The sequence below is a fragment of the Tasmannia lanceolata genome, unplaced genomic scaffold (genome assembly GCF_043159265.1).
Source record: "Tasmannia lanceolata isolate RefF3 unplaced genomic scaffold, GAP_Taslan_0.1 ptg000002l, whole genome shotgun sequence".
Taxonomy (NCBI): Eukaryota; Viridiplantae; Streptophyta; class Magnoliopsida; order Canellales; family Winteraceae; genus Tasmannia; species Tasmannia lanceolata.
Genome location: NW_027518679.1, coordinates 16,649,483 through 16,677,064, shown reverse-complemented (window position 1 = coordinate 16,677,064; position 27,582 = coordinate 16,649,483). Strand labels below are relative to the sequence as shown.

Here is a 27,582-nt window from a genome sequence, read left to right as displayed (position 1 = left end):
TATTTATTAAAAAAAAAGTGTTACAAAATTTCAGCCGAAATTTCGAAATTTGGGTCCGGAATTTGGAACCAAATTACCAAATTTCGAACCGAAATTTCGGTTTTTGGTGGGGTCCGAAACGGTTACCGAAACCGAAATTTTAAACCTTGGCGCAATCAAAGAAGTGACGTAAGCGAGGACTATAGCAACGATAACCTTTCTGGGTCCACGAGTAATCGAGAAAGATGCATCGTTCAGCCCTAGGTTCTGTAACGACCCGATTTCCATGACCGGATCGCTACAAGCGAACCTGCCAAAATACCCATAGTATTATTATTATTTTTTAACAAACCATCTATGAAACTTAAACAACTGCCATTCTTATTCCATAACTAAAATGTTCCTTACAATAACATCGACATTTCAATAACATGTTCTACTAAATAAAATCCAAACTAGAAATTTCTTAAATAAAACCGAGACGTCGACGAAGGTATCGTCATTTCAATTATTTCTCCCATCGCTCTATGCTCCTAAACGTCCTTGTGCGCAAACGCACCCTCGTGGGCATCCTCTAATCCTGGGGAGAAAACAACGTCAAGCAGAGTGATAGTAACCTGGCAGGTATGATAGTTCAATCTAAACAACAGATCAAGATCCATATTTATTTATCAATTCAAATAAACTGAACAAATACTTTTCCAACATGATAATTTATAGAGATTTTCTAAACCAGAATAAGAGAATTCATTTTAAAGAAATACAACTACTTGCAAATTTAAATATAAGAAGATCATTTTTAAAGTGAACAACTTACTTGAACGAGAATAATTAACTAACAACCAGAATAATTACAAATCCGTTACGTTCTCATTATAACGATTTAATTTAATTCCCAGGGCACTCCAGCTCCCACTAGCTTGTTGCCCTTGCCAACACGGTCGATTCCGCGGGGACTTATTACGATAGATCATACCGCCTAGGGACTCTTGGTCTCCGTAGGATTCCGACATCAACTTGGAGTTGCACGGTTCTCCCAAGTTGTATACATTTGTTTACGAGGATAGCTCAATGGCTTCCCATCACCCTTTCCCATTTCTTCTTTGGGTATTTCTTAAGTGTACATACGGCTCCCACGTTATTTCATATGATTAACAAGAAATACAATTTAAACTGAATATTTTTATCAGAATTCAGAATCCATTTCAACATATAATATAAAAGACATAATTTCATTTATTTATAGAATAACTTAGAATCAATATAAATCAAATACTTCACCATTCTTTGTTGGATAAATTAAAAGCCATACGAGCAAAGTTAGGTATCACCTGCCTTGTAAAGACCTCGGATGTATATATTGGGACGGCCTCTAAGTGAGAGTGTGAGGGGATTCAGCCTGAAGATAAAATCATATCCATGTTCTTTTAAGTCGATGTAAAGAATTGATAAGGGGTTGAAAAGTCTCAACGCACACAAGGGTTTTGAATTGATGAAATAATTTAACTTTGTGTGACGCTCCAAGATAAAACAGCCAAAGTTGGCTCCAGTCCACGTGCACTCGCTGACTGGTCCACCCAGAATCACCGTAGAACTGTGCTCAGATCAGAACGGAGGAAAGGAAGAAGACAAGCAGAAACTTTGATGTTTTCTGTAAAAACTATATCTCCAATGGTGCTGTTCTCTTCTTTTTATAGATGAGAATATGACTGTTGGAGGATAATTAATCACCATTAAAAGACTAAAACGTTTCTCTTTTAATCACCATTAAAAGATAAAAAAACGTTTCTCTCTTAATCACCATTAAAAGACAAAAACGTTTCTCTTTTAATCACCATTAAAAGACAAAAACGTTTCTCTCTTAATTACCATTAAAAGACAAAAACGTTTCTCTCTTAATTACCATTAAAAGACATAAACGTTTCTCTCTTAATTACCATTAAAAGACATAAACGTTTCTCTCTTAATTACCATTTAAAAGACAAAAACGTTTTTCTCTTAATTACCATTAAAAGAAAAAAAACGGTTTTGGTTTTGAAAACACACCACAAGCACATTCACCAAGGTCTTGGGTTCAAGTCCCCACATATGCAAGTCTTTTGCTTTAAAACAAGAGAGGGAAACATAATTTGAATCTTCCCTCCAAAAATTTTTTAAACAAAAAAAGAAAAAGCATCTTTGACTTTTCAAATCTTTTTATTATTTTGTTTAAAAATTCTAACAATTCAGTCTTGAAATTTAGATCCATCGATCCAAAGCCTAAATCTTAGGGTTATTAAAGAAAAGTTAATCGCAGTCATTACAATCTACCCCCCTTAATTGAATTTCGTCCCCGAAATTCCGCTCTTTCTTATTCCAAGCAACATATTGAACTATCAGTTATGATGTAATTAAAATTAATTATCTACCTTTCAGTTACTGCCACTGTCGTAATCGTCATCCTCGTATACGTCCAGTACATTACCGAAGACTGACAATCTGCGGCGTTTGCTGGTGACCTCGTCTTCAGAATATGGGGGTGTCTGATCACCGATTGAGTAAGATGATAAGTTGATGCTTTCTTGTTTGATAGTAACAGGTTCTTCCTCAGGATCCTCTTCCGGGTCCTCCTCTTCTGAATCCTCTTCTTCAGGTTCTTCTTCTGGATCCTCCTCTTCAGGTTCCTCTTCTGGATCCTCCTCTTCAGGTTCCTCTTCTTGTGGCTCTCCCTCTTCAAGTTCTTGTTCTTCATGTTCTTCCTCGGAGTCAGAGGAAATTTCAATAGGTTCCATTTCATTTGCTGCAATCATTTCTCTCCTTGCAATTTCTTCTAGCTCACGATCCCTCTGCCTATCCCATAGTCTTGGTTTCAACATACATTTTCTAGCTGTCAGCTTTGTACGTGCCATCCTGAAATTTTAAAATTTTATGACAAGGTTGTCACAGGTTGCAACATACCATCTAAAATATCACCATTCTTAAGGAAAATCTTCATAATTAAAAATATCTTTGTTGATAAGATCTCAATGTATTATGTTCTCATCATCTTCAATTTTCATAACATACTCATAAATCATCATCCAAAATTTTTATAGACACGTAGAAAGCAATCATCAAATTTTCTTTGTAGCATATCATGTAGAATTAAATCGTCAAAGTTTTCCTTATAGTACGATGATACTTCTAGGTACATTGTTAGTTATCATCCCAATTCATGACAGATTTATGATCATCCATTTTTACTTTACGAGTCCTAATTATGATTAAAGTCGATTCCTCGTGCAATCCACCTAAACTTTTAACTCCCTCGAGTTATCCTCAAAATCTTCCTTTTCAGGTGATCCTAGGCGTAAAAGTTTTAACCCTTCCTTCCAATAGTGATCAACATCTTACCTCTAAGTTCCTTAGCTTCATAGATCGTACGCTCTTACTGATCCAAAATTCCGACGTATTATGCACTGCCTTGTAAACGTTACTAACTTTCTAATTTAGGTAGACATTCTACCCCCAACGATCCCTTTTTCCCATAATCTAGGCTTTTAACGAAATTTCCAACTAAATATAGCTGTAAATTGTAACAGGGGTAATAATTTTAAGAAATCATATAAGTAAATTTCTGACCTTCAGTCGCTCCATCCTGTACCTCAGTGTCGTCGTGGACAAGGGCGAAGAAACGCCTCTCAGTTCCCGGCGGTGCGTTTTTATCTTGGGCCAGAGGACGGTACTGATTTCCTCTTCCCTGGTGTTGCTGCGCTGGCTGTTGTTGTGGCGGAGGTGGGCGGTTTTGATTATAAGTTGCTGCCTTAGGGCAGTCCCTCCTCCTGTGATTAGGGTCTCCGCAGTTAAAACATACTGTCATGGTCCTCCAGCATTGCCCAGCGTGGATCTTTCCACAGTGGGGGCACAAGTTCTTTGATGGTGGACCACTATCCGTTCTCGGCTTTTTGGGTGGCGGTTGCTGATTTCTGCTAGTAATCGACTGAGATCTATCTACTTGCATAGATTTTTCGCAGTCTTCTGCCACTTCTGCCTTCTCACATGCCTCGGCCAACGTTCGTGATCCAAGGTTAATAATACTCGCCCTGATGGAAGGGCGAAGGCCGTTAATAAATTTTCGAACTCTATCAGATTCAGTGGCTGCGTAGCCGGGTGCAAAGCGTGAAAGTTCTCTAAATTTGGCTCCATACTGAGCCACAGACAAGATTCCCTGTTTTAGATCAGCGAATTGTCCCGCCAAATGATCCCTGATGCGCGTAGAAAAGAATTGCTCGTTGAAACGGAATTTGAACTGTCCCCAAGTTCCCGACAAGACTGCGGGATAGTTCTGAACCACAGTCCGCCACCAGACACCCGCCTCTCCCTTTAATAGGAAGGAAGCAAGACGAATCCTTTGCACGTCGGTGCAGTCAATTACAGTAAAGATCCCTTCTATTTCTGTAAGCCAATGGTCTGCAGTTAAGGGGTCGCCTGTCCCATTGAATTCGGATGGTTGGTAATCTCGGAACTGACGGTGCACCTGTGAAGCATTGTCACGGGGTCTCGGCTCCTGACGAGTCCCAAGGCTGGCTGCAATAGCCTGAAGGGCAGCTTGATTAGCCTCTTGATTTGTCTTGAGGATTTCAGCCAGTAATTGCAGACCATCTTGATTCTGAGTCTGAGTTGGGCTCTGAGTATTGTTGTTAGGTGCAGGAGCTTGATTAGCATTGCCAGTTCTCTTCCTCCTTTGATACATCTATAAATATAAAATAACATGGAATGAGGAGAAAACTATGGGTCAGAATGAAATCTCTTCATTTCTTAACTAAAATTTCGAGGTACCATGAAGTCTCTAATCGTGTGTTTACTTACTAAAGTTTTTAGAGTAGTTCTCCTATCTCGTTCAAATTCTCGGTTAACTTAAAGGTGTGACATATCATATGTCACCTATTAGCTATCTAACCCAAATTAACGACTCAACCCACAAGCATCAGGTTCTCCGTAAACCCGGGCTTTGATACCACAACTGTAACGACCCGATTTCCATGACCGGATCGCTACAAGCGAACCTGCCAAAATACCCATAGTATTATTATTATTTTTTAACAAACCATCTATGAAACTTAAACAACTGCCATTCTTATTCCATAACTAAAATGTTCCTTACAATAACATCGACATTTCAATAACATGTTCTACTAAATAAAATCCAAACTAGAAATTTCTTAAATAAAACCGAGACGTCGACGAAGGTATCGTCATTTCAATTATTTCTCCCATCGCTCGATGCTCCTAAACGTCCTTGTGCGCAAACGCACCCTCGTGGGCATCCTCTAATCCTGGGGAGAAAACAACGTCAAGCAGAGTGATAGTAACCTGGCAGGTATGATAGTTCAATCTAAACAACAGATCAAGATCCATATTTATTTATCAATTCAAATAAACTGAACAAATACTTTTCCAACATGATAATTTATAGAGATTTTCTAAACCAGAATAAGAGAATTCATTTTAAAGAAATACAACTACTTGCAAATTTAAATATAAGAAGATCATTTTTAAAGTGAACAACTTACTTGAACGAGAATAATTAACTAACAACCAGAATAATTACAAATCCGTTACGTTCTCATTATAACGATTTAATTTAATTCCCAGGGCACTCCAGCTCCCACTAGCTTGTTGCCCTTGCCAACACGGTCGATTCCGCGGGGACTTATTACGATAGATCATACCGCCTAGGGACTCTTGGTCTCCGTAGGATTCCGACATCAACTTGGAGTTGCACGGTTCTCCCAAGTTGTATACCTTTGTTTACGAGGATAGCTCAATGGCTTCCCATCACCCTTTCCCATTTCTTCTTTGGGTATTTCTTAAGTGTACATACGGCTCCCACGTTATTTCATATGATTAACAAGAAATACAATTTAAACTGAATATTTTTATCAGAATTCAGAATCCATTTCAACATATAATATAAAAGACATAATTTCATTTATTTATAGAATAACTTAGAATCAATATAAATCAAATACTTCACCATTCTTTGTTGGATAAATTAAAAGCCATACGAGCAAAGTTAGGTATCACCTGCCTTGTAAAGACCTCGGATGTATATATTGGGACGGCCTCTAAGTGAGAGTGTGAGGGGATTCAGCCTGAAGATAAAATCATATCCATGTTCTTTGAAGTCGATGTAAAGAATTGATAAGGGGTTGAAAAGTCTCAACGCACACAAGGGTTTTGAATTGATGAAATAATTTAACTTTGTGTGACGCTCCAAGATAAAACAGCCAAAGTTGGCTCCAGTCCACGTGCACTCGCTGACTGGTCCACCCAGAATCACCGTAGAACTGTGCTCAGATCAGAACGGAGGAAAGGAAGAAGACAAGCAGAAACTTTGATGTTCTCTGTAAAAACTATATCTCCAATGGTGCTGTTCTCTTCTTTTTATAGATGAGAATATGACTGTTGGAGGATAATTAATCACCATTAAAAGACTAAAATGTTTCTCTTTTAATCACCATTAAAAGATAAAAAAACGTTTCTCTCTTAATCACCATTAAAAGACAAAAACGTTTCTCTTTTAATCACCATTAAAAGACAAAAACGTTTCTCTCTTAATTACCATTAAAAGACAAAAACGTTTCTCTCTTAATTACCATTAAAAGACATAAACGTTTCTCTCTTAATTACCATTAAAAGACATAAACGTTTCTCTCTTAATTACCATTTAAAAGACAAAAACGTTTTTCTCTTAATTACCATTAAAAGAAAAAAAAACGGTTTTGGTTTTGAAAACACACCACAAGCACATTCACCAAGGTCTTGGGTTCAAGTCCCCACATATGCAAGTCTTTTGCTTTAAAACAAGAGAGGGAAACATAATTTGAATCTTCCCTCCAAAAATTTTTTTAAACAAAAAAAGAAAAAGCATCTTTGACTTTTCAAATCTTTTTATTATTTTGTTTAAAAATTCTAACAATTCAGTCTTGAAATTTAGATCCATCGATCCAAAGCCTAAATCTTAGGGTTATTAAAGAAAAGTTAATCGCAGTCATTACAGGTTCTAACTTGTCTAAGCCAGGTCCAAGGTTGTGGACAAAGCATACACAACCAAAGATCCGAGGGAGAAGGGGAAAGGGGTCATGATAAGGACGTAACGTAGCAAAGGGGGTAGAGCCACCAAGGACCGAGGAAGGAAGCCGGTTGGCTAGATGGCAAGCAGTGAGAATGGCATCACCCCAATAACTTTTGGGAACCCGCATTTGAATAAGAAGAGTGCGAGCCCCATCGAGTAAAGATTTCATCTTCCGTTCAGCCACACCATTTTGTTGGGAGGTGTGGGCGTAGGAAGATTGGTGGACAATGCCTCTAGTCGAAAGGAAATCCTGAAAGCGATGAGATTTGGAGAAATACTCCCGAGCGTTATCGGTGCGCAAACATTTGAGGGTACTGTAAAATTGATTTTTAACCTCAGCATAAAAAGTACGAAAAATAGAGAAAACCTTAGAACAATCTTTGAGCAAATAAAGCCAAGTCATGCGAGAATAATCATCAATAAAGACAACAAAATATCTATATCCAAGAATAGAGGTAGTCCGTGCAGGACCCCATACATCTGAGTGCACTATATCAAAAGGGTACAAGGCCCGACTAACAAGCCTAGGAGGAAATGGCACACGATAGTGTTTTCCAAGTTCACAGGCCTCGCCCTAAAGAGACTGGACAGGAGAAGATATAATAGAGGTGCGCCGCAAACGCTCAAGACATGGATGACCAAGGTGACAGTGCCACTGGTAGGTAGCATCGGAGCTGTGCAAAATGGCTCTGGAGGGGCCACCATCCAGATGATAGAGCCCATCAACCTCCTGGCCCGAGCCAATCGTCCTCCCAGTCGAGAGATCCTGAAATAAACAATAAGATGGATAAAATGAGACATAGCAATTAAGATGTTTAGTAAGCTGACTAACTGAAAGTAAACTAAAAGGAGACTTGGGAACACATAGAACAGAGGATAAAGGAAGACCAGGAAGGCGAGAGAGGCTCCCAATTCCGGAGATGGGAGTAGAACTCCCATCAGCAAGGGTAATAGACTGAGAGGAAAGAGGGCGAAAAGAACTGAGGGATGAAGAAGTACCTATCATGTGGTTCGAGGCTCCAGAATTGTAATGACCCGCTCCCACCAAGGGCCTATAAAGATACAAATCTTAATTAAATCTAGACCGTATATCTTTCGATTAATGATTAACCGTTAGATCTTCGATTTTGACTTTTCGGACCGTAAGATATGTAAATTAGATATTGAATCGATCCCCAATCTTTAAGATTCTTGTGTATTTCTTATCCCGCATTAGATTAAACAATCTAAAAAATCGACGGTCATAATATATTATCGTCACTTTTATTATATCCTATTTTTGGGGCATCAAATCTTGTCCGTTTGACATGATTTTGGTCCCGATAGATAGGTATGTCGAATACCTATCCAACGGACCCAAGATTTAGCTATTCGGACGTGATTTGAGCAAGTTATGACCTTTTTCTATTAGGCTTAGGCATAGTTACGAGTTTTGTCTTTTTAGGCAACTTTAAGGTTGTTTCATTTAAAAAAATAACATCCAAAAGTAACCTAATATAACCTAAATATAATATATTAGAATAAGCTAGGAAACCTAATATTGATATTTCTCCCCTTCTTAAATTAGTATTGGATTATAATTAGGAATCTAATAATTAGAATCCTTCTTGAAATAAAACTCTAGGCTAAGTTTATAAATAAACCCATCTAAGGTTATTTTTAATCACCTAAAAATTTAAGGAAAAGGAAAAGAAAGAGAGGAGAAGAAAGGAGAAAAGAAGAAGAAAAGCTACGGTTTTGCATCGATTTGTTTTTCGTCTTGGAGATCCTCATCTTCAGATCAGTATGTCAGGACTTAGTGCGATCACCTAGACTTCAATATCAAGGCAAGTGATGACAATCTTTTATAATATTAGTTACAATTATGATTTCTGTGATTATATTTCTGTTTCCTATGATTATTCGTATTCCTTTTTGCACCTGTGTCATTGAATTAACTGATTATCCCTATAGAACTTCCTGTGGTAGGACTTTTTATTTTTAGGCCATAATCTATACACGGTGTTTTGTTTATTATTAATGTTATGCCTCGTGCTATAGTACGGGAAGGCCATAGAGCTACGTGTGGCCAGTTACCGACGGGTTTGTGATGATTTCCATCGTGTATATACTTATGAGGAGATAGATATGACCCATATACCTCGTCGAGATGACATGATACTTTTTGTAGTTTTCCTATCTCTATGTGTGCTTTGTATGATTCACGCTCTCTTATATGAATCCATGATTTGCCATCTTTAGTATATTCTTGTGCCATTCTCACATGCGTATTGTTATTTTTTATCCTTAGCAATAAATCTTATAATTCTTATTGCTTTTCCTTATCACATGTGAATGCCATGAGAAAATCTTTATAATGCAGATTTTCATTCTTGTCACTTTTATTATCTAAGCCAGTCACATGAGCTTGCTGCTTGACTTAGATTATTTTTTAGACTTTGTAGGTAAGGAAAGTGAAGGAGCCTTTGCCGATGAACAGATCTACGTGGTACTTAGGATGTGAGAGAATACTCATAAGATTTCTTTTGGGGTTGAGATAAATCATGTAATAGACATTCTATTAATGGAATGGAATTGTATAGTTGTTTCCCTTTTTGGGGTAGCGATTCGGATTTTGGGATTTTGAAAAAAAAAAATCATGTCTAAAAATTTGCCCCAAATCCGGGTCGTTACAGTTGGTATCAAAGCTTAGGTTGTAGGCGCCTAGGGCTAGTATCTAGCAAAGTTGTGAAACAGGTAAAACTAAGTAAAGAGCATATAGTAGGGAGTCGAATTTCGGGGACGAAATTCCTTTAAGGGCGGTAGAATGTAATGACCCGGTCCCACCAAGGGCCTATAAAGATACAAATCCTAATTAAATCTAGACCGTAAATATTTCGATTAAAGATTAACGGCTAGATCTTCGATTTTGATTTTTCGGACCGTAGGATATGTAAATTGGATATCGGATCGATCCCCAATCTTTAAGATTCTTGTGTATTTCATATCCCGCATTAGATTAAACAATCTCAAAAATCGACGGTTGTAATGTATTTTCGTCACTTTTATTATAACCTATTTTTGGGGCATCAAATCTTGTTCTTTCGACATGATTTTGGTCCCGATAGATAGGTATTTCAAATACGTAATGCAACAGACCCAAGATTTAGCGGTTCAGACGTGATTTGAGCAAGTTATGACCATTTTTCTATTACGCTTAGGCATAGTTACGAGTTTTGTCTTATTAGGCAACTTTAAGGTTGTTTTATTTAGAAAAATAAAATGCAAAAGTAACCTAATATAACCTAAATACTAATAATATGTTAGAATAAGCTACGAAACCCAATATTGATATTTTCCCCCTTCTTAAATTAGTATTGGATTATAATTAGGAATCTATTAATTAGAATCCTTCTTGAAATAAAACTCTAGGCTAAGTTTATAAATAAACCCATCTAGGGTTATTTTTCATCACCTAAAAATTTAAGTAAAAGGAAAAGAAAGATACGAGAAGAAAAGAGAAATGAAGAACAAAAGCTACGGTTTTGCATCGATTTGTTTTTCGTCTTCGAGATCCTCATCTTCAGATCAGTATGTCAGGACTCCGTGCAATCACCTAGACTTCAATATCAAAACAAGTGTGATGACTGACTTTTATAATATTAGTTACAATTATGATTTCTGTGATTATATTTCTATTTTCTATGATTATTCGCGTTCTTTTTGCACCTGTGTTATTGAATTAACTGATAATCCCCATAGAATTTCCTGTGGTAGGATTTTTTATTTTTAGGCCATAATCTATATACACGGTGTTTTGTTTAGTATTAATATTACGCCTCGTGCTATAATACGGTAAGGCTATAGAGCTACGTGTGGCCACTTATTGACGGGTTTGTGATGATTTCCATCGTGTATATACTTATGAGGAGATTGATATGACCCATATACCTTGTCGAGATGACATGATACTTCTCGTAGTTTACCTATCTCTATTGTACTATGTATGATTGACGCTCTCTTATATGAATCCATGATTTGCCATCTTTAGTATATTCTCTTGCCATTATCACATGCGTATTGTTATTCTTTATCCTTAACAATAAATCTTATAATTCTTATTGCTTTTCCTTATCACATGTGAATCCCATGGGAAACATCTTTATAATGCAGATTTTCATTCTTGTCACTTTTATTATCTAAGCCAGTCACATGAGCTTGCTGCTTTACTTAGATTATTTTTCAGAATTTTTAGGTGACGAAAGTGAAGGAGCCTTTGCTGATGAACAGGTCTACGTGGCACTTAGGATGGGAGAGAGCACTCATAATATTTCTTTTGGAAGTTGAGATAAATCATGTAATAGACATTCTATTAATGGAATGGAATTGTTTAGTTGTTGTTTCCCTTTTTAGGGTAGCTATTCGGATTTTGGGATTTTGAAAAAAAAAATCATGTGTAAACATTTGCCCAAAATCCGGGTCGTTACAGTTGGTATCAGAGCTTAGGCTGTAGAGCCCTAGGGCTTGTATCTAGCAAAGTTGTGAGATAGGTAAAACTAGGTATGGAGCCATATAGGTAGGGAGTCGAATTTCAAGGACGAAATTCCTTTAAGGGCGGTAGAATATAATTACCCGGTCCCACCAATGGCCTATAAAGATACAAATACTAATTAAATCTAGACCGTAAATCTTTCGATTAGAGATTAACAGCTAGATCTTCGATTTTGAGTTTTCGAACCGTAGGATATGTAAATTAGATATTGAATCGATCCCAAATCTTTAAGATTCTTCTGTATTTCCTACGTCGCATTAAATTAAACAATCTTAAAAATCGGCGGTCATAATGTATTTTCGTCACTTTCATTATAACCTATTTTTGGGATATCAAATCTTGTCCGTTCGACATGATTTTGGTCCCGATGGATAGGTATGTCGAATACCTGTGCAACGGACCCAAGATTTAGCAATTCGGAAGTGATTTGAGCAAGTTATGACCCTTTTTCTATTAGGCTTAGGCATAGTTACGAGTTTTGTCTTATTAGGCAACTTTAAGGTTGTTTTATTTAAAAAATAAAATGCAAAAGTAACCTAATATAACCTAAATACTAATAATATATTAGAATAAGCTAGGAAACCTAATATTGATATTTTCCCCCTTCTTAAATTAGTATTGGATTATAATTAGGAATCTCTTAGTTAGAATCCTTCTTCAAATAAAACTCTAGGCTAAGTTTATAAATAAACCCATCTAGGGTTATTTTTATTCACCTAAAACTTTAAGGCAAAGGAAAAGAAAGAGAGGAGAAGAAAGCAGAAAGGAAGAAGAAAAGCAACGGTTTTGCATCGATTTGTTTTTCGTCTTCGAGATCTTCATCTTCAGATCAGTATGTCAGGACTCCGTGCGATCACCTAGACTTCAATATCAAAGCAAGTGATGACTGGCGTTTATAATATTACTTACAATTATGATTTCTGTGATTATATTTCTGTTTCTTATGATTATTCGCATTCTTTTTGCACCTGTGTCCTTGAATTAACTGATTATCCCCATAGAATTTCCTGTGGTAGGACTTTTTATTTTTAGGCCATAATCTATATACATGATGTTTTGTTTATTATTAATATTACGCCTCGTGATATAGTACGGGAAGGCCGTAGAGCTACGTGTGGCCAGTTATCGACGGATTTGTGATAGTTATCGACGGGTTTGTGATAATTTCCGTCGTGTATATACTTATGAGGAGATAGATATGGCCCATATACCTCGTCGAGATGACATGATACATCTCGTAGTTTACCTATCTCTATATGTACTCTGTAGGATTGACGCTCTCTTATATGAATCCATGATTTGCCGTCTTTAGTATTTTCCCTTGCCATTCTCATGTGCATATTGTTATTCTTTATCCTTAACAATAAATCTTGTAATTCTTATTTCTTTTCCTTATCACATGTGAATGCCATGAGAAACATCTTTATAATGCAGATTTTCATTCTTGTCACTTTTATTATCTAAGCTTGTCACATGAGCTTGCTGCTTGACTTAGATTATTTTTCAGACTTTGTAAGTGAGGAAAGTGAAGGAGCATTTGCCGATGAACAGGTCTACATGGCACTTAGGATGGGAGAGAGCACTCATAAGATTTCTTTCGGGGTTGAGAGAAATCATGTAATAAACATTCTATTAATGGAATAGAATTGTTTAGTTGTTGTTTCCCTTTTTAGGATAGCGAGTCGGATTTTGGGATTTTGAAAAAAAAAATCATGACTAAAAATTTGGCCCAAATCCAGGTTTTTACAAGAATCAATGGTCCAAGAGCTCGAGCTAGTGAGAAGGGAGGCAGGAGAGCTACTGGCTGAGCAAAACTGGCAGTAGGAGGGTGGCTGGTTTGCCTAAGGCGCTGAAACTCCTCGTAGTCACCGCGAGAAAGGAAGAAACTATCAGGGGTTGCTGTATAGCTGGGCGCAGAAGATGATGGAGCCACAGGGTCTGAAGTGTCAGAGGCAAAGAGGTGCGTTGATCGGCCAAAATAGGGGGCAGGGGGAGGATGGCGCTCGAGATGTAGAACATAGCATGTCTCCAGAGAATGTCCCTCCCGTCGGTAATGAGAACAGTAGGGTCGATGGCGGCCACTAGTACCCTTGCCACTAGTGAAATCGAGGCCAGCACCATGGCTAGCACGACCAAAGTCACATCCACGGCCACGGCCACCACCAAAAGTACCAACACCACGGATAGAACGGTCACCAGCACCATAGGCCGCAATACTACTACTATCAACAAGGACAGAAGGGAGAGAATCACCACCAAGACACTGTTGGGCCAGCAAATAAGCCTCCTAGACAGAAGGAATAGTGCCGGAACCAAAGATCTGCTCACGAAGGTGTAAAAACTCAGGGCCCAATGTCTCAAGGAAATGAACAACTCTGAGTTGATCCCGCTGCTGTGCCACCACAGTCAGATCGGTCGTCAGTGGCATAAAAACATCCAACTGCTGACAGTGAGAGACAAACCGACTGTAGTAGGCGGATAGAGGAATGTCACCACGTCAAAGATGCATCCACTGGGAATAGGTGGCACAGATGCGGGTGAGGTTACCCACGCCAGAGTACTTAATGCCAGTATGATCCCAAATGATCTTGGCTGTCGGAAGCTGCATCAGTGGCCCTGAAATCTGCGTAGTCATACTCTACTAGAGGAGAGTACGAATATGAGCGTCATCCGATTCCTACTGCTCATAAGTGGGATCCGTAGTAGTAAGAGGATCACAATGGATGATATGGATCTTCCGCTTGGCAAGAAGATAGGTCTCCACAGCCACTTTCCAATTTAAGTAATTGGATCCATCGAGTTTGGCTGTGGTCGTCAGTAGGAAGGAACCATCTACTGAGGAAGAATGACTAGAGGAGGGAGAGGAGGCAGGAGGTGGTAGAGTAACCCGGACCTCAGATGGCTGCCCTAGAGAGGGATCCTCAATGATGGGAGAATCCATGTAGAGAAAAAGAGACGAAGAATCTTCAACAACAAGAGAGCAAGAGAGAAAGAACCTCTAGGGCATAAAGAGGCAACTAGAGAATGGTAGAGAGTAGGTCGCGACCCCGACGAAAGATAAGATAGAATGAGAATGAGATTTGCATGAAGAAAAAGATGTAAGAGGTCGGAGTCACGAAGATAGGAGGAAAAGAACCAAAAAGGAATTTAAGACATGAGAAAAGAGAAAGAGAAGAAGGGAACTAAGGTTGTAAAGTTAGGGTTTTGAAGGGTAGGAGGTGGAGGAGGAGGGAGAAAGCCTCCGGGAGTGGAGGTGGGGCTTTGGTTGAGGAGGGAGGAGGTGGACGACAGGTGAGGAGGGTTTGGGGAGGGGTTTACGGCAGTTGGAGGAGGAGGGGGTGTTCGTACAGGGAGGAGGAGGAGGGAGGAGGAGGGGAGGTGTCGGGTAGGGAGGGATGTGGGTTACGGCGAGGGAGGAGGAGAGAGGAGGGATATACGGCGGCGGGAAAAGGGGCTGGGGCGTACAGGGAGGCATTGGGGGGGGTGTTGTACAGGGAGGGAAAAGAGGAGGGAGGAGGGAGATGGGATACGGCAGGGGAGGAGCAGAGGGGAGCGTGTTACGGCGGCTGGAGAAGGGGTTGGGAGGGGCTGGAGCGTCAGGCAGGTGGGAGGAGGGTTGAAGATGAAGTTGGTGTTGGGTGGCGAGGTTTGAAGCCGATGGTGGTGCCGATGGAGGTGCTGATGGTGGTCCCTAGGGGAGCAAAACTCTAGGGCTCTGATACCATGTTAAAGGAAGAAAGTGAATAGAAGAAGGTGAGTTAGGGATACGTCCCCTCACTAGTGAATACATAATAGAGGAGAATACAAAAGACCACTATGCCCTTAAGGCTACAATGAACACACTCATCTAGCACTCACCATTGTTTTCCTTGAAAAGGAAGAAAGAAACACAATCAAAGAATAGGAAAAGAAAGGCTAGGGTTTTGATTTCTTAAAAGATTTGATTCTTTGCACGACACTATAAAACCTTTTCTTTTTTGTTACAATTTGCCCCTCGTTTTTAGTTTGTAGTAGGATCATGCTAGGAAAGACAGAACCTGATTTCGATTGACAATTGCGAAGATATTGGGATTTCTTTCTTGTCACAAATAAGATGTTAGAAACCCCCAAAATCCTTCTATCTTATTGCAGGCCTTGAACCTTCAAATCAGACACTTATGTAGGTTGATGGGGATTCTAGATGTCCCTTGCGGGTTTATTCTAAACGGGGCGGGGCTGCACTCATGGGGCGCCGTAAGGATCTTTTTTGATTAGTTGTAGGGTTAGTTTATTGTTAGTAGGGATATTTTGGGGATTATTTGGTATTATTAGCGCTATTTGGCTCGGCTGAGAAGAAGGGTTGTGATCTTTCTCTTGGTCCCAAGATAAGGAAATCATTATCAAATATCGTTGAGGAACCTATCTCAGTCTTTATTTCTTTTTTTTTGGTATTTTATTCTTTTAGGGATTCTTAAATACTTATTTAGGGGCCGATTTGCAGCTTTTTGTTTACTTTTGGATGATTATTTGATTGAATACAGATTTGAGTGCTTCTTTCTTCCCCAGGATCTCCTCTTCTACTTCCCTTCTAATATCTCCAACCACGACTTTAAATTTCAACCGAAACCTATACAAAACAACTGAAATTTTTATGGTTCCATCCCCCACCGAAATGAAATCTCCATGGATTCCTTCCACTTCATTATTTCCGTTGAAATTTCAAATTTTCGACCGAAATTCTCGAAACGAATTAAATGCATAAACCAAGGAGAAATGTTTTTTTTTGTAAGCCATTTTAATTTGCATTTCATTTCATTTCAATAATGTATAGAATGATATTTGGTAGGCAACATTATTGGACTACACAATAAAATAAGCATATCTTATGCATGGGATGTCAGATCGGCACGAGACCAATACCACTTCATATCTCTATGTCATATTGACATATGCCCTTGGAGGGATGAGTGATCGTTGTATTTTCGTATACTTCATACATTGTACTTCTTTATTGACTTTACTGTTCCACCATGTGCGACAACACGTCACTAGTTGTTCGATGTGATTAAGCCATTATGGATAGTTTTCTTGCTTATGTGACGTTTTCTAAGCATGTATGTGTGCTTATTCAAGCATTTTCCGAAGTTTCATCTTGAAATTTCATTATTTGCATATGGTTTATACATTTCCATGATTTTACAAGATTTCCACCGAAACCGAAATGTTTCCATTTCCGTGTCCACCGAAGCCAAAACGAAATTTAAAACCTTTTCTCTAACCATCAAAAGTGATGATGCATCCCATCTTCTTCTACTCCTTATATTCCTAAATTTTATTTTTAATTTCTCTTTTGTGGATTCATCTCATGATAAGTTGGATTCTTTAGTCCTGTTCCAAACATACAAATGGATTCTATCACTACGTCCAAAATTGTACTTCTAATGTATGTGCATTAGCGTAAAAGAATCATGCTATATTAAATATGTATTGTCCATATCTTCTTTCTTCCATATTTTTTTTGAAAATTGACATATTTCATTAATATTAAGATAGCATTCGGGACCAGGAGTCCCATCCTGCGTTACAAAATATTGAAAAGTATAGACAGGGGCATACCCAAGGCCAATTCGAAAATGCAACAAAGTCAAAGTACAATAGCCTAAACTTCTCCTTTATTCCTTTCAACAGCATGCTTTCTTTACAACTCCCATAACATTCTTTGTACACCTTCATCTGTACCCTTCTGAAACTGCGGATAAACTAGTTCTCCTAACAAATACCGAACTTGCACTCTGAAGCTCTAAAACTCTAGATCAAAGGTGAACCTCCAAGAAAATATAGCAAGGCTAGAGTAATCAGACAAGAAAGTCTAAGCGAAAGACAGAGTCTCTCAATCCATGACTATTGTATATTGTGTAATTCTGGATATAGACAGGTATTTCACAATGCTATTTAAACGTTAGCTATCTTCGATGAACACCAAGAAGATTTACCATCGACAAACCTACAACCCAATTTCTGAAATTCCCAAATCAACAACTAAAACCTCCTGACTAATTTTAGTGAAGATCTTCATCGTTTCATCCAGTCAAGTACTTCCTCAAGAATACTTAAAGAGAAAAACTTAATCAGAATAGAACAAATCCTCAAGATGGGAGCCACAAAAAATGCCTCAAATTGCGAAAGACTCTCTCAAGCTAATCAAGGACCTTCCATACTTAAAATCTTCCCACGGCCTCTTCTGCGGGTTTCAAAAAGACTTCTTTAAACTACCAACCAATCAACATAAGAATCATCCTCCCTTTAATCCAGAATCTACGCCAGAAGAAGGACTGAATTAAAAGATGAACTTATTGCTTAAACCCCCTCCCCAACCTTCTTTTCAGCTTCTTTTGCTCTTACCTCGTTCTCTTCCTTGTCTCTTGTCGCCATTGCTAGAAACATGTCTTTGGTTGCCCCCAAGTTTTCATCGTATTCAATCCCAGAAACATCCCCCATTGTTAACAAGTCATCGAATTCTTCCGAGAACGATCCACAACTCCTTGATTCTTTTGAACTATCATCAACCCGTTTAGCCTTACCTTTAGAATCCCCACTAGGCCCTGGGAGCTCCTCGACTCGCTAGTCTACTTCCCATCGTAACATGTCGAAGGGAGCAACGTCTCAACATTCGGGCTGTCCCGACCATTCTCCATGTCCCTAATTACGGTCCTTTTTTCCTCCTCCCAGAGGCGCTGATGAGTGCGCCTTTCCTTTTCTAATATTTTGCTGAACATGGGGGGATCGAGGAGAGGCATATGCAATTTCTTATCACTTGTCGTTTCAGAGGAGTTAAGGTTGATGCCGGTGTTGCTGGTAGAATCTTTCCTTAGTTGTGCCCATCGCTTCTTTAGCCCTAGCGGGCTAAGTGAAGCCTCACATGGGGTGGGTGATTCCTTCCTTTCCAGTTTTTCATTGTAGCGAAGATCTTTCAGAAGTTCAGGATCTCCAGTCTCATATGAAAAGTCCTGGGCGATCGAGATGTTTCCACCCTGAGTCGCTTCCTTCCCTGGCATAGCTGGCTCAGTGAAGTTGTCGAAATTTCGAATGAGCTTTTGAGAGTCAACAACAAGTCTCCTCTTACTGTGATCCTCTTTCCTAAAAATACCTTTAAGTTTTTTTGTAAAAACAGAGAAACCACCTCGGGTAGCTAGCACCCGTACTTCTGGATTAGTACTTCTACGAGGTATATTACCTTTCCCTATACGTAGACGCTTCTACTTAGAAATTTTACTTACCTTATTAAATCTGGTTTTTATTTGTGGAGCCTTTTTCTCCTTTGCTGAGTTCAGTATACAACTGTCGGCGATATCTTTACAGAGAGCCTTTCCTTTCTCGCCTCGTGCTGCAGCAATTAATGATTCCTGTACCGACCCGCCTCCAGTCTGCTCTCTGACATTCTAAGCAAGTTGTTGGTTGCTGGGCCTGGCGAGGAAGTGGATAATTCAAAATTCAAACAGGGGCCCACCAACGGCTTCTTGGCATTATCACGACCCTCGGGATTAGCATTTGACACCTTTTCCTGTGGGTCAGCCATGGCCAGCGACTGAATGTCGGAAACCTGCAAATCGGGGCCCTCGAAAGCGGCCAAATTATCTTTACTACTTGATTCCCCCATTACCAGCATCGCCAGACTGTTAATACTATCCTTAGAGATCGCCTTAACTCCTACAGAATAAATGCTGGAATCTACTCTTAGGTTAATAGATGAGGGGATAGATTTCCAAAGGGGAGTTATGACCAAAGCCGAGGCAAAAGTCATACAATGATCGTGGTTACCAAAGAGCTGAGTCTGGACCACATGGCCCAGGTGCTGTCCGAGGATCTCCGCAGTTGACGTAGACCAGGCATGAAGAGGGATATCATAGAATATGATCTTAATGGTTCTAGCGCCCGTGTTATATGCCGGAAACCAATGCTGAAGGGAGGAGAGGTATCCCCCAGGGCATCACCTCAACACATGAGAATAGCAGTGGCTTGGGATTCTGACTCAAAGCAAAACAAAATATCCACTGAGTTGATGGAGTAAGGCTTTTGCAGCTCGGAAAAGGCACCAACATATTTTAGCCCACTCCCATACGTCTTCTAGCAGCCAAGATCTAGATTTCAAACTCCCAATGAGGCAACTTTGAAGACTCTTATGTCTTTCCTCCACCAGGCTAATTGGAATCTCAAGGGCAAGGGGTCATCATGTACATCAACCTGAGAGGGGCCAACTTTAGGCCTCCAAACCATGGCTGGTGCCAATTTGGTCTTGGGCTCTGAGCATTCCTACAGACATTACGCGGTCCAAAGTTTTTGTAATGGCATTTTGAACACATCCAATTGCTACCATGAGAGGGCATACGTCGGTTAAACTCAGTGGCTCTGCGGCCAGGGATTCTTCTAGCCCCAAATTCCAACCGTCTCGCTCTGGTGTCCCTGTTCTCAATACGTCCCAAGGACCCCGAATGGGATTTGGGAGGAGCCCACTGGGACCTAACCAGATTGTCTCCTTTCCCGAACAAACTTAAGGTCCTCAGGCAGCAGATATTAAGGACCCCCAAGGATTCAAACACTTCCAATGCGTGATACCCTGATTCAATAAAATTTAGGAAGTGCCCCGCTAGATGGTCAAGGTTAAAGCCACACGAACAGATAAGAGAATCCATCGGAAAGCCAGAAACAGCGGCCACCAGAGGAAGCATCCGGCAGCTCCTGAAGACATCCCTGATAGTCATTTTTGGGTTAGCCTTCTTCTTCTTCTTCTTCTTCTTCTTCTTCTTCTCTTCTCACCCTTAGACGGTTCATATTAGGAACCAACTATTTTTCGGTTCCGGTGTAACCTTGAATCTTGATGGCTCTCCTTTTGATATTGCGGTGTTCCATTTTGGACGTTACCTTTTGATACAGCTCTTCTTTCTTCCATATTTGAGCAACGGTTGCTTGTTCATGTTACTTTTTGTTCTCTTTTTCCCTTTAGCATGCCTTGCATTCTCTTCTTGGAGTTCCTATCTTGATAATAAATTTCTGGAACCCAACATCATACATCATCTCATCTTTTTTCTCTCTCTTTCCTCTTTGTTTTCCACTAAAATAGCCTTGGATTTATTCATGACAACATTCGGACATTTGCGCAAGCCGTGGCATTATTCTTTATCCATTTTAGATGATATTTCATTCTAAAAACCCTTGCTTAATATTGGTTCCCACAATTGTTACTTTGTAAATATTGTTTGTTATTGGGAGAAAACCATAGTACAATTCTCCACATCACATCCACATCCCTCACCATTGTTTTCCTTAAATACGAAGTCGATCAAGGTGACAGTTATGAGTTCCATTTTATCTTTCTGATTCCTGTTTTTATTCATCAATGCAATAAGGTTGCGTATGACTTGATGATATTATGTTCCTAGCAAAGTAGCTGTGGAAAATTTTATGTTTAATGTATATGTCAATGTGGTGGCATGATCAAGGTCTTGAAATAAACGCGGTTATCAGCATTGGATATGTATATGGTACGGTTGCTGCGGACTTCAACGTTTTTGTTGATATTATCTTCATTTATTTACCATGCTCTGCCATTTATGACTGGATTTAAATTTTGGTTTTGGTTTCGGTCCCTACCGAAACCAATTTTTTTTTTCAAATTTCGATCATTTCGATCAAAATGACCAAATTTTGCCCGAAATCCAAACCGAAATCCAAAATTTTGGGATTTCGGATTTCGGCCGAAATTTAAAACAATGTTTATGACTGATAATCTCATTTTGTTGCCATATACTGCATCCTTGATCACTCTATGGTGCTCCAAATGTTAAACAGATGGCTGATTCCAGATTCAGGGAATTGCTTAATCACTCTGAGATCCTTCTAAAGAAGAAGTGGTTGTTTGGTATGCTCGACGATTTCATCACGAAGCAACTCCCACATAACGTAACATGGGGACTGAGTCTGTTATATGCTATGGAACACAAGGGAGACCGATCTTTGACTTCTACTCAAGGTGAAATAAAACAAATTAATCTTGTAACTTTGTAATTTTACTCATGATGTCCATTCTAATCCTTTTCTCAAAACATTTCAGGGGATCTAGCTCATGCGTTGCGGTTCTTAGCGTCAATAGTTTCACAAAGCTTTCTTGCTTTTGGTGACATTCTTGAGTTGAATAAAAAATACATGGAACTTTCCGGGGGCGTCAGTCGAATTTTTGAGCTGGAAGAGCTTCTTGATGCTGCTCAAAGAGGTATGACATCTTTCGTCATTTTTAGTTAGTAAATTTTAGTTTTATTATTATATTCGAAAGTAGTCTTCATATTTCATGCCAAGTTGTTGTTTTTTGGTTTTAGGTTCATCTGAATTGTTTCTAGTGGTGTCTTAGTTTGTGGTGGGCTGAGTGTTGGAAAAGGTAAATATCTAACATTCCCTGGACGAATAACGCCACCAAAATCCTCTGTCAAATATTTCTCCTTCATGTCGCTCTTTAAGATTCCACCTCGGTGGCAGACAAAATCGATCAATTCCATCCATTAGGAGAATTCATGTGGTCAACCGGAAACTTGTCTATCTCCCCAAATCCATGGTGGTGGTGACTGGGGGTGGTGGTATTAAATGCATGAGAACTTGGAACACAGCCTTCCTACTAAATGGTCTTACTCCGAATGGTCAGAAGACAAAAATAATGTATCTCAAATACCATGACGCTCTTCTCCTTGAGGAATGGAACTCCACTCAATCTCATGTGGAAAGCTTGGAAAATTATCCCTTCCATTTCCTAAGATATTAGATCTAAAGGTGATTGTGGAAACTCTATCCTCATGAATGGATAACTCTATCCCAACCTCCTTGAGAAAGTTGTTAACCCCAGGGCGACTTTGGCTAAATCTATTGATAAAAAGAGTCCCTTGATTTCTGTCAGCCCAATAATAAAGGATGGCCTTTCTATCCGGGCCTCCAATGAATGGTTATCATTCTCAGCTAGGCTTTAGATGACCTGTTATTTCTTCCGGAGATATTCACGATGAGGCTATGTGGACTCTAAACAGTTCAGGAAAATTCTTGATTAAGTCTTTCAATTCTTGCTCCACTCCATAAAAGATCTCCGACACTCCTATTTGGAACAATGATCCTTCCCCTAGCGTTGTCGCCTTCCCATGGCTTGCCTTGAAAGATAAGATTTTGAGTGGTGATCAGCTTTGTACCCGTAAGATTGTCGATTCTAGAGAATGTTCTTCTGCAACCCTGAGGAGACGGTGACCCATCTATTGATCCATTGTCCATGAACTTCTCGAATCTGGTCCCACTTCATTTGTCAATTCAACTTCTCTCGTAGCTTACATTAAATATCTAGTCTCTCCAATTCATGAAAGTGGTGGCATCATCCTTTTGAGAACAAAAGAAAAAAATGCTTGTGGTATGCTCTAGACTCTAGACTCTCCAATGGCAAGGGTCATAACTTGTAACATTTGTGAAATTATATGTGACATTATATTAGAGGTTTCAGAGAGGGCATCTAAATCTAACCAATTCAAAGTTATCCCTTTGCGATCCCTAATTATCTCGATTGGGAAGATGCTTGCTCGAGATTCGTGAAACATAGCATACCCCTGGATGTCTTGAATGATTGGTTAAACGTAACTTTTATGGTAATAGTATGGTTTGTTAGTGCCCCCCCCGGAACCCCCAAACAACTCTAGAATGGCTAGCTATTACCCTACCAGACATTATCATCAGTTGCGCCCGTGTGGCTCTCACAGAGTATAGCTCACATCCTAACATCTGACTGGGGAATGGGACAATGCCCGTGAAGCTCCAGCGGAAAGGGAAGGCCTGCCAGGCCATATGCCCTTTTGTGGTTGGGGGAAGCATTCCCTTACTTGAACTCGGCAGACATTCTTTCGCTGTGGGGATTTGAACATAGGCTCAAACATGATTGGAAGGGTCCTAGCTACGCCATGCGTTCAATACCAAGAAAAGCCTCATGGAGACGAGGAAACCACAACCAGCTGGAATACATGTAAACCAACCCCGACGAAAGGATTGGGATTGCGCTATGTGTAGTTACCAGAATTTCAAATGGCGTAAAGTCTGTAGAAGATGTAATGGTGGACGAGGTGGTAGATCAGAAGTGCCATCTATGTCTCAAAACAAACTTCCTCGGCACCAAATCACAGGAGAGGAGAAGATATGGCTAGATTCCGGTAAAACCCTTATCACCAAGATGAATAGAATATCGACAGTCCTGGTTTCTGGGAAAGAGATTGAGAAGAGACAACAGATCTTAAAATCATGTCTGATTGGGTGTTTGAAAAACCCTGAGGTATGTTTGGAAGATGTATGGAAATGGGCGAAATGGTTTTGGGATCTTCTTAGTTTACCAAAACCATCCGTTCTAGCCCCTCTGGAAGTCCTCTTTATGTTTCAAGAGGAGTATATGGTGGCCAACTTAAGGAGCAAGGGGGATAAAGCGTTTGGTGACTACTTATCCTCTCTCACGGAATGGAATCCAAGCTATGAACAATGTGTTGAAGCTACTTGGGTCAGATTCACAGGAATTCCACTTCACGTCTGGGCCATTTCAACGGTGCAAGCCTTGGGGTCGTTATTCGGTACAGTTCTTGAAACAAATATGAAGGGCCATCACGAAGATTGTATGAGTTTTGCATCGGCAAGAATTATGGCTCCAGCTTGGAAAATCCAAAAGTCGCTGGTGGACCTCCGGGTTAATGGTACTTACTTCCAAATAGGGGTCAAACCGATTGCAGAAGTTAATGCGGAAGCTCGGAGATCAAAGGAAATAACTTTGAATCATGCTGAATCTCTGAAGAGGGGTCGATCTGCGGAAAGGAGTGGGGAGGATGACATCCCGGTGCAGGATATTGCCGGAAGGAAGCAAGGAAGGGCATCAGTGCTGTTTTCGAATTGCTCTGGTGACCTTGCTAACACTGGCGAGAAGTCGTTGCATCGGCCCCCACGTGGTAGCCTCGCGCACGTGTTGGTGAAAAGTCCGGTGCATCGGTCCCCACGTGGCAGCCTCGAACACGTGCTTTGGAAGACTCTGGCAAGCACTCAAAGCCCCAAAAAAGAGTTTTCAAAATTCAAATTTCAAATGCCTTTGTCAGAACCATCTAGCAAAGTGACCAGACCGGGCATTTTGGCAGCATTGCGTCCAGGATCCAGAGAGAAAACGACCTCCTTGCCCTCGGTCCCTCCAAGACTAACAAAAAAGGTTAACCGGGCCTTGGGCATCTTACAGCAAGCCCTGAAACACCCAAGAAGGACTACAAAGGGACATCCATCAAAAAATTGGTCTGCAAAAGGAAGAAAACAAAATCGATGGGTCCGCAAAATCAGAGCCTAAATAATAATCCCAAGTTCACAATCCTTGGAAACGTCTCTTACCTCGCACCGGAAACTTCGAGAATCCCGCTATGCCTTGGAAGGAAGGGTCCTGCGTGGGTCCAAGGCCAGCGACGGTCTTTGTCTGAAGATTTTAGTAGCCTTGGGAGTACATCCCCGCTCCCAATGAAGATAGGCTTCTGGAACATTAGGGGATTAAGGGAAGATAGAAAATTACGGTCGGTGAAGAATTTCATATTTAAGAATCAGCTAGATTTGGTGGCCATAATCAAATCAAAATTAATGGGGGTTACTGATACTACTATTAACAAGTCTTGGGGAAGGAAACATCGAGAATGGATTGCAAAGGATGCGGTTGGAACAGCAGGGGGAATTATTGTAATATGGAGAGAGGGTAGATTCCGTCGCAAGGAGGTCAGAGAAGGGAGATTTTTTATGTCTATAATCTTCTCTTCATCTGACTGGAATGACGATTGGATGCTCACAGCCGTTTACGAGCCAGTTCGTTCTTCCAAAAGAAGCGAACTGTGGCAGGAGTTGAATACTCTCCAAGACTCATGGCAGGGCCCTGGATTCTGTGGGGCAATTTCAATACAATCCGCTTTCCATTCGAAAAGAATATAGTTACGAGGAGCACAACCAGCAGGAGGAATTTTTCCAACTTTATTCAAAATCATGAATTATTGGATATCCCGCTCACCGGAGCGAAATTCACTTGGTCCAACAATCAGGTACGCCTAGTTATGTAAAGAATTGATCGTGTCCTCTCCCGAGAATGGGAGGAACGTTTTCCACTCATCTCCCAGAAAGCGTTGCCAAGAACTGACTCTAACCATAATTCGATTATTCTAGAGATTTCAAACTTCTCTGGGGGCCCGCGGCCTTTCAGATTTGATTTAGATCTGCTAGAGGTACCAGGCTTTGCGGAAAAGGTCAAGCTTTGGTGGGATGAAATTGAGATTAGGGGTTGGAAAGGATATATTCTTTGCCAAAAATTGAAGGGGCTTAAACTCAAAATCAAGGAGTGGCAAAAGGCTTTCTGTGAAGAATCCAGTCAGAGAAAAGAGGCCATCTTAAACAGGCTGGCCTCCTTTGAACTCAGAGAGGAGGAAGGACCATTATCAGAGGAAGGCCATTATCAGAGGAGGACCAATTGGCTCGCTTGAACCTTCTGGACGAAAATGACACCATTCTGCGCAGAGGAGTTTCAGTGAGCCTTTGTTGATTCAAGGTAGATACTTGATGGTGTCTTAATAGCTAATGAACTCATTGATTCAGTGAAGAGAAGTGGGTGCCTGGGCCTTGTGTTCGAAATTGATATAGAAAAGGCCTATGACGATGTTGATTGGGATGTCCTCCTCTACTTCATTCAAGACAAAATGGGTTTCGGGCCATCCTGGAGGAAGTGGGTCAGAGCACTGATATCAGCCAACTCCTTCTCAGTAATCATCAATGGCTCAGCGGAAGGATTATTTAAAGCATCTAGGGGGATCTGTGGCCAGGGGGACCCATTGGCACCGTATTTGTTCATCATGGTAGTTGAGGCACTTAGTCTGATGTTGACAAAAGCAAACAGAATGGGGTTGATTGGGGGACTTCGAGTGGGACCCTTAACTTCGAGTGGGGCACTTAGTCTGATGTTGACCCTTAGCAAACAGAATGGGGTTGATTGGGGTGTTTTGTTATTTAGTTTGTAGGATCCATGAAGTTGGTTTTAGTTTTGTTGGTCGGTGTTAAGGTGATACTTTAGAATGGTGGATTGGAGAGATAGCAGGAGTAATTGTCCCATATAATATCAGATCCCAGGTGCGCCGAGGAAAGTATTAGATCCTCAATAGCTTGAGAGACCATGGTCTTTTGCTTGTCGAGGTAATGCTGCCTAGAAATGCTTCTACCTTGCTATTAGTAAAGGAATGTGGTGGTGTTGCTGCTAAAGAAGTGTTGGGGTTTTTTTGGAGGCTGTTTGAGGAAGATTGTTGGAATATGTAACTTGCCTAAGGGCATTTAGGACTTTGTACATTCTTTTATGTTTTAGTATAAAGATATGAGTCAGGGGAGATTACCCTAACTCATTAATTTCTCTCTCTAAACTCTTGTTTTAACAAAGATGATGAATGTAGGTTGGAATGATTGTAGTGCAGGGCAGTTGGCTGGGCATGGTCGGGCATTGCTTCTTTTTGAATTGATTGTAGTGTAAGACTCGCCCATGGCATGGTTAAAGAAGAAAGGGCCCAGATTTTTGTTGTTTTTGTTCAGTCTTTCTGGCTCAGGGTATGCCTTGGCCAGCTTTATTTGATACTATGTAATGCCAGGTGGGACTTCTGGTCCCCAATGTAATTTTCATAGTATCAATGAAAATATGTCAATTTTGAAAAAAAAAAAAGTATATATCTGTACTTATTCTAGCATTTCCCAAAGTTTCATTTTAAAATTTCATCGTTTGCATATGTTTGCGTATGTTTCTGTGATTTTAAAACCATATATAGCAAACAAAAAGGAACATACTTATAATTAAATCTGGGGACCATTAGAACCTTCACATTTGATCGTCAGACAAGCTTTCACAATCCTTCGAACACACTACCCGTCAAAGACAGAATCGTATAGTCATTCCTTT

The 27,582-nt window shown here is 40.1% G+C and overlaps 1 protein-coding gene across 1 annotated transcript in view; it reads left to right on the top strand.

Moving 5' to 3' along the window:
* Positions 1-27,582, top strand: part of LOC143880688 (ABC transporter D family member 1-like) — a 135,078-nt gene that overhangs the window by 95,720 nt on the left and 11,776 nt on the right. Inside the window, exons 19-20 of the mRNA XM_077383679.1 lie at positions 21,432-21,612; positions 21,694-21,852. Of these exons, the coding sequence (XP_077239794.1) occupies positions 21,432-21,612; positions 21,694-21,852 (340 nt within the window). The remainder of the gene's footprint in view (positions 1-21,431; positions 21,613-21,693; positions 21,853-27,582) is intronic.